Source organism: Daucus carota, chromosome 7, assembly GCF_001625215.2.
Source record: "Daucus carota subsp. sativus chromosome 7, DH1 v3.0, whole genome shotgun sequence".
Classification (NCBI taxonomy): Eukaryota; Viridiplantae; Streptophyta; class Magnoliopsida; order Apiales; family Apiaceae; genus Daucus; species Daucus carota.
Window position 1 is genome coordinate 7,649,681 of NC_030387.2, and position 7,257 is coordinate 7,656,937.

Consider the following 7,257-nt stretch of genomic DNA (forward strand, 5'->3'; position numbering starts at 1 on the left):
ACCGAACAACGTAAAATAAAGAAAGGGATGAAGGTTATAGAGGTAAATTGAAGAGGGCGGAGACATATTTAGGGCTCGTCCTCCTCCTCCTCCTCCCTACTCCCGTTGCTCGCCTTTTCGGCCGCCTGAGTCTGATTCTTCAGAGGTATTCCCTCTTTCCATGTACATATGTATTCTCTATGTACATAAGCTCATTTTTTGTATCACTCTATCCTCATGTATTAATATTTTATCTTTATATCAGTGCAAGATTTCAATCTCAAGCCCTAAAAGATGTTTATTAATTCATATCTGTCCTAGCTATATTTGTGGCTTATGTATTTTACTTGATTGCTCACTGCTGTTTATATAGCTAATGATTTTCTTCTGTTACGCGAGATTTATGCAACTAGTCGTCAAGTCGATTAGTTAATAAAGCAGCAGATTATATATACACTGGACAGAACACTACTTATGTTTTAGTTTTGTGAGCTTCAATGTATTTTTGCTCGAGTTTTTAGATCTAGGAAAGAGAGATTGTGGTTTAAGGCTTTATCTTTTCTGTAATTGTGTTCGTATAAATTCTACGTATGTTGAACATTTTGTTGTTGGTGTAGCATCGTGTAATTTGGCTCTCCTTTGTTAATTGTCCAGAGGGATTAAAGATGGGTTATAAGCAACGAAAGGGCAAACATGACGATGGAGATGACGATAGTTACAAGAAGGATGAGAAGCCGAAGATGACTAGTGGGCAGCAGTTGCTTCCCTCTATGATTAAAAACAAAGAGAAAAGATCAGCTGTTCATGCGAAGCTTAAGGAACAGAAGAAACTAGAAAAGCGCAAGAAAGTGAAAGCTCGTGATGATCTTGAGAGGAGAGCTCTTGAGCTCGGTGAAGAGGTTCGTTTTTTCCTCCTCCTATGTCTTTGTTGTCACAGATATTTTCAGATCATATCCAGAATATGAATTTCAATATGAAATATCCTTTGTTTTTTAGTATAAATCCATATGTTGATATTTGGTCCGACTGTTTATGGGGAACTCCACATATCAAAAGAGAAGTTAGCAGACATCCATTTGTTCCTTAAAAATGATCAGCTGTGATATCTATGCTGATAATATGAATGATATATTATATTATTTTTATTTTTTTGATGAATGAGCGCTGGTTTAGATACCTATTAGTTATAAATTTTGGTTCTTTCAAACTTTGGCCTGTTATCCTTCCTATTTTATTTTCATATATAAATTTCAAGAACTATGTTTATCTGCTCACTCGATTGCACATCAACTGTTTTAAAATTTTGGAACCTGAATTATTAGATAGGAAATTGATATGATGAACAAGCCCAAGCATACCCGATATGTCCCAGTTGATAGGTTAAATCTATTTAAAATGTGCATTCTTGTAAAAGAGACGTATATGCCAGTACAGAGATATTGTTTATGGAAAGTTTGTACATCTCAAATATTATTGATGGGTGCAGCTTCCCCCAAGGCCAGTTCCTCGCACAATTGAAAATACAAGGGAAGCGGATGAAACAATTTGTAAACCAGATGATGAAGAGGTATGCTAGTCCTTCGATGATTTTCCACCTTTCTCCTGACTTTTTGCCAAATTTAGCTATGTAAAGAATAAATATTGACTTTTATTATTTTCGTTCATTTGCAGCTGTTTGCTGCTAATGATGCTGATGAGTTCAGTTCTGTGTTGAAGCAAGAACACATTCCGAAGATATTGATCACCACCTGCCGTTTTAATTCAACTGTAGGTTATCTGTAATTATTTCAAGTTATTCCTTTGATTTAACAACTCTTTCTCCTCATTTGCCGTATATACACTTGCATTCTTTGTGGATTGCTGGATGGTTGGTATGCTCTGTACGTTAGTTCTTTGTATTCTTTGTTTTTCTTTTAGTAAATATTTTACTCTGTGCAGCGGGGACCAGAATTTATATCTGATCTGCTGTCTGTCATACCAAATGCTCATTACTACAAGAGAGGAACATATGACTTAAAAAAGGTGCTTCCCTACTTCCTGTTGCATATAATACTGTGAATTGTGGCTTCTTTGCTAAATATTGCACCATTATCTTTCAGATTGTGGAATATGCAAAAAAGAAGGATTTTACGTCTCTCATAGTTGTCCACACTAACCGCAGGGAACCAGGTTTGTGTATTTGATTTGAATTATCATTTGTTGAACCATTTGATCTTCCTACTTGTACATTTTCCGTTTAGTGTAAACTAATAATTCTGACTTGACAAATGTTTTTCACCCCTGCGGCCCTGCCCCTGTCTAAAAAAGAAAGGAAAAACGTAAGACGCATAACTGTTTGTATATTTGATTCGAATTATGATTTTAGTGACTCTTTTCTATTCCTACTTGTACATTTCCTGTTAAGTGAAAACTAATAAATCTTTGTAGACAAATGTTTTTGACCCCGCTACCTTCATCCAAGAAAAAGAAAGGAAAAACTGAAGACGCAAAACTGTTTATTTGGGAAATTTTGGAGTTAAATTTATGCTATTCTTATGAGATGCAGTCCAAACTTCGAGCTTGTTACATTTCAAGTGTTCATTTTTGACACGATATTACAATTGTTTTACAATGGTTATTATAATTTTTGTTGCTTTGCATTGGTCAAATATATATGACTCAAAACTTGGAATACATTTATATACTGTCTACCCTTTATGTTTTCTAGCAAGATGGCTATATACTCAATTAAATTATCAAATGTTATGATGTATCTCCTTGTATGTTATAGAAAGTAGTGAACTAAAATTATAAAAAAGTACTAAATTTTCTATTGTCTGTGCGCAGATGCTCTCCTGGTAATTGGCTTGCCTGATGGACCCACCGCACATTTTAAGCTAACAAAATTGGTCTTGCGCAAGGATATTAAGGTATCATTTTATAGCCTGCAGACTTCTTGCGGTATTCCTTAACTGCTTTATTCATGTGTTGCTAATATAAAGTTTATTTGTCCGTTGCGTCTGTAAGACAAATAACAATATCTTACCTGTTACAGTGTGTTTGACTTGAGTTCCGATGTCTTTATAATTAAGTCATGGTTATTTTGAACACACTGAATGTGGTTCCTTTGCTCTTATTTCCATACACATAGTTGGTTCTTATATTGTGGAGTGTTATTGTTTTTGTCACTAGTTGCGCTTGATTCTTTTTTAGCTACCCAGGCCTTTCTTTTGTAGAACCACTAGCATAAACTCTTTATCATGTGAAATTGTCAGCACAATACCTCTTGTAGGTGTTAGGAAAATTGCTCAAGTCTCAGTGCATGCAGGCCTGTGTGCGATAATTTTTATGAGAACAGTTATGCAAATACTTTTATATTTACTGACTAAAGCAAATTCATCTGTTGGACATGCGAAAGGCATAAGAATATGGGAAAAAGGAATGGAATATAGACTTTGGTAGTATACTATAGCATTTTTAAGAGTCACGAGGTCTTTTTTTATCAGTTAGGAAACTGTTATATTACAAATGCCACAACCAACCCCTGACCTCCCACCCCCTTGTGTGTGTGTGACGCTGGACTCCTGTTGAGTTATAGTGATTAATGTGTCAAGTTGAGCCAGATTCAGCAACATATTTTACCATGTAATAACCTCTGCTTATTGTTTGCAGAATCATGGAAATCCAACTAGTCACAAGCCTGAACTAGTATTAAACAATTTCACGACACAGTTAGGTCACCGCATTGGAAGGTAGCAACTCATTCTCCAACTTTTTTTGTGACAAAATATTAGTGCAGTTATTCTTAAATATACCCTGATTGCAATATGGTTTTCTGATTTGGACCAATGTTTACTTTCTTGTAATACTCAAGAGGGTTCATTGGTTTGTGTCATTTTTCTTTGTTGTCTCTTCTCACTATCAACTCGTATGTTTTTCTAGGCTAATCCAGTCACTTTTTCCCCAAGACCCAAATTTCCGTGGTCGACGAGTTGTAACCTTCCACAATCAGAGAGATTTTATATTCTTCAGGCATCATCGGTGTGTCTCCTTGAAAAAATGATAGTCAGCTTGTATTTCTGTTAAAGTTTATATACTTTTTGGTAGTTACTCTTTTTGTCATGCGCAGTTATATATTTGAAAACAAAGAAGATAAACAAGCCGACACAAAAAATACAAAGAACAAGGACGACAAGGCTGAGGGTGTCGCGAAGGATAGAGTAATAGCCAGGCTACAGGTATGCTTCACATCCTACCTAGGTTATACTCTGTTTTACCTGTAAGTAGGTTATGCTCAGTGTTCTGAGTGAGATAACACATTTTTTTGTCAATTCGACTTTTTCATAAAATAAAATATCAGTCAGGGCAGAGGTATTAAGAATGCCAAGTTATAATAATTTTTTTCAAATATACATAACAGCTAAGCCCAAATTAAAGAGATCGGTTACTACTTGCTAGTTTGGTCCAAGCCAAATAACTTGAACAGTCCATAAACTATCAACCCACGTGATATTCAATATATCCGTATATTTGTAGCTATTGTTACTTGTTAATATATGTCCTTTTCTTATTTCTAAATTTAAACACCTAAAATTTGAGATATAGAAAGAGGAATGAATATGGGTGAACTGGGAAGTAGCAAGATTAGTTTTTTCTATCATCAATACATCAGAAAAACATTTGATCATATAGACTCTTAGTGTACATAGTCTTCTGGACAGCAGCTTAATACTGGTGTATAAATGTCCAGATGGCTGATATGCATCTGTAAAAATTTTAAAGAGTAGTTTACAGTACCCTTACATCTATTCCTGGTTCTGCCATTGATCACAGTCTCTTGTGAGCTCTGATAAAAGAAATCAGCATGCTGCAATATTTTTTCAATTTCTTAATCTATTGAACTGCAAAGGCCTGTATGGTGCATGTAAATGCATTAATGTATATATGTTTAACCTGCAGGAATGTGGCCCTCGCTTTACTTTGAAGTTGAAAACTCTGCAGCATGGGACATTTGACACCAAAGGTGGGGAATATGAGTGGGTCCACAAGGTAATGTACTCTATACCTCTCAAAATATAAGTTGATATATTTTGTATATAACATAATAATCTTAGTACTATATAATTAGCAATCTTCTAATTGTTTTGGTTTCCCTATTTGCTCCAAACAGCCTGAAATGGATACCAGCAGAAGACGATTCTTCTTATGATAAGTCTCAGGATTGGTTTTTAAGACATAAAGATCTATACCCTTTCCGCAAGCTACAAGGTGAGAGGTGGTCCCTGTATGCAATGCTTGTCCTTCCCCCACCTGATTCAGAACATTATGTGACAGCTGCTGTGTCAGTAAATTTTGAAATGAGGCGAATAGTGTACGCTTCCAGTGATGGTTTTATTAATTTATTGGTAAAACAATTGGTCTCGGCTTGTATTTCAGATCTATTATGCAAAAGAGTCCCTTTTTGCTTTAAATGCCATCATTGATAGAATGAACAAGGTTAAGGAAATGTTAGTTCCTACAAAGTTTTGTATGAAAAGTTGACTTTACATATTCAGCTCGAACATTTTTTTTTTTTAAAAATCTGCTCATACAATTTGATTGTTCTCTTGATGAAAAAAGTAATTATTGGCACCAAATTTCATGTGATAATTTGTCTGGTATTCAGTCCAAAAAAGGTTGTGTTTTTTTGCAGAAATGAGTTGTACATCTGTTTGGTAATTTTGTGATATTTTTATGAGGATAGATAGTGAAATCTGTGTGAATTTTTTACAAAAACTGAATAGTTTTTAAAATAATTAGAGAAACATTTCTTTATAGAGAAAGCTGCGGTTGCTCCCTGAAAGAGCCATACTAGATTTGACCTTAATAATTTAGCCGCACCACAAGCCGTCTGGGTTGTGATCTTCTAACTAAAGTTTAAAGTGTAAAATGTTGAAAGACAGTTTAACATTACATTTTGAATGTTGAACAAGGCCAGAAGCAGTCATATTAATCACCCACTACTACTAAACAAACGTGTGAAAGTTGCTACAGAGATACAAGAAGTGAGGTAGGTCAAGTAAAATCTCCTGCTCCAAACTTAACAAACTATTTTAGTTTTACAACAAACCAATGGGCTCTAGTCAAGTAGCATGCTCCCCTCCAAAATTGGAAAAAATAAAAACAGTAAAAAGCATAGGATAAAAACTAAATCAAAACTAAAACAAGGCTTCAGTGGGCAAGCTAGTCATGGATGATAGAGTGGATCAGAATAGAGGCCTCATCACTTGCAGGCGCAGCATCATCTGTTGATACAAACCAAACCAAACAAAAGTAAATCATCTAAACAAACAAACAAACGTACCAGGTATATCCCGCTTAACGAAAAAAGTATCTACCTGGTAGGGGTGTAGGCAAGTTTGACACAATGTTATCAACAATACTATTAGTACCATCTTTCTCCGACGACGTTTTGGCATCGTCGAAAAGATGGTCACCAGCTTTTGCTGCTGCCTGGGCCCTGGGGCTTGAGGCTGGAGATGAAACCAAGTTGGACATAATATGACTCAAAATCCCCCCTCCTTTCTCCTCCTCCTCCTCCTCGTCTTTTTCCTCACTTGCCTTGTTGATTTCTTTAGTATCCTCTTGAGGGGCAAAGCTGGAAATGATCTGGTTAATAAGACCAACTGGTTTCTCTTCTTCTTGTTCATCATAGCTCATCTTGTTGTTGATAACACTCTCTTCCTCCTCGTGTTGTTTACCTCCAGGGGTGAAGTTGGAAATGAGGTGGTTGATAAATCCAACGGGGGGTTTCTCCTCAACATCTTCCCCGTCAACCAAGACTTCCTTTGCAGCTTGTTTCTCCTGATGATCCTCATCATGTCTTGATGTCAACACTTGTTGCTTCTCATTCTCTGTCACTCCAATATCTTCCATCTTTTTTCTACTTTGTATGTCTTCTGATTTTAACTACTTTCTCCCTTGTCAACAACATAAATATAAATGTCTGGATAGAATGAAAGAGGTTGGGTCTTGGTCTTTACACTGCTGCTCCCTCCCCATTCATTTATATACTGTTTTCTTTTTAGAATGCCCTCTATACATTTATTATACCAATCACTTTCTTCCGCTGTCTTAATTTGATAATAATATAAACACTATTACATCCATTATCTTCCGTTCTCGTCTCAAATTTATTATACATATAAATAAATTTCACTACTATACCTATTTTTTATTAAACTTTATTTATTTTCTACATTTTTTTTCCCCAATCATGTGTATACAATTGGTTGGGACGGGCACATTAAAAAAGAAGAG

General features: G+C 35.5%; 2 protein-coding genes across 3 annotated transcripts; one reads left to right on the forward strand and one right to left on the reverse strand.

The window, feature by feature from the left end:
• On the forward strand, positions 1-5,512 carry LOC108193345 (uncharacterized). 2 transcript variants are annotated; one of them, XM_017359949.2, is made up of 12 exons: positions 1-145; positions 634-878; positions 1,466-1,546; positions 1,651-1,746; positions 1,918-2,001; positions 2,079-2,148; positions 2,806-2,888; positions 3,631-3,710; positions 3,901-3,999; positions 4,088-4,196; positions 4,918-5,007; positions 5,129-5,512. In XM_017359949.2, the coding sequence occupies exons 2-12, from the start codon at positions 645-647 to the stop codon at positions 5,165-5,167; spliced, it is 1,065 nt and encodes a 354-aa protein (XP_017215438.1). In that variant the 5' UTR covers positions 1-145; positions 634-644; the 3' UTR covers positions 5,168-5,512. The 2 variants fall into 2 exon arrangements, with proteins under 2 accessions (XP_017215438.1, XP_017215439.1); XM_017359950.2 differs by having other exon boundaries at positions 50-145; positions 597-878.
• A 537-nt stretch (positions 5,513-6,049) lies between these two features.
• Positions 6,050-6,988, reverse strand: LOC108195556 (uncharacterized). The gene is made up of 2 exons (XM_017362529.2): positions 6,336-6,988; positions 6,050-6,242 (listed from the first exon to the last, which is right to left on the reverse strand). Exons 1-2 carry the CDS (start codon positions 6,871-6,873, stop codon positions 6,181-6,183), a joined length of 600 nt encoding a protein of 199 aa, XP_017218018.1. The 5' UTR covers positions 6,874-6,988; the 3' UTR covers positions 6,050-6,180.
• Between the last annotated feature and the right edge of the window lie 269 nt (positions 6,989-7,257).

Bases quoted from the DNA above. Each gene is read 5' to 3' on its own strand.
- LOC108193345 (XM_017359949.2), top strand. From the start codon at position 645: ATGGGTTATAAGCAACGAAAGGGCAAACATGACGATGGAGATGACGAT. The intron at 2,002-2,078 runs GTGCTTCCCTAC...ATTATCTTTCAG, and splicing joins GAACATATGACTTAAAAAAG to ATTGTGGAATATGCAAAAAA. The intron at 4,197-4,917 runs GTATGCTTCACA...TTTAACCTGCAG, and splicing joins GAGTAATAGCCAGGCTACAG to GAATGTGGCCCTCGCTTTAC.
- LOC108195556 (XM_017362529.2), bottom strand. From the start codon at position 6,873: ATGGAAGATATTGGAGTGACAGAGAATGAGAAGCAACAAGTGTTGACA. The intron at 6,243-6,335 runs GTAGATACTTTT...TTGTATCAACAG, and splicing joins CTTGCCTACACCCCTACCAG to ATGATGCTGCGCCTGCAAGT.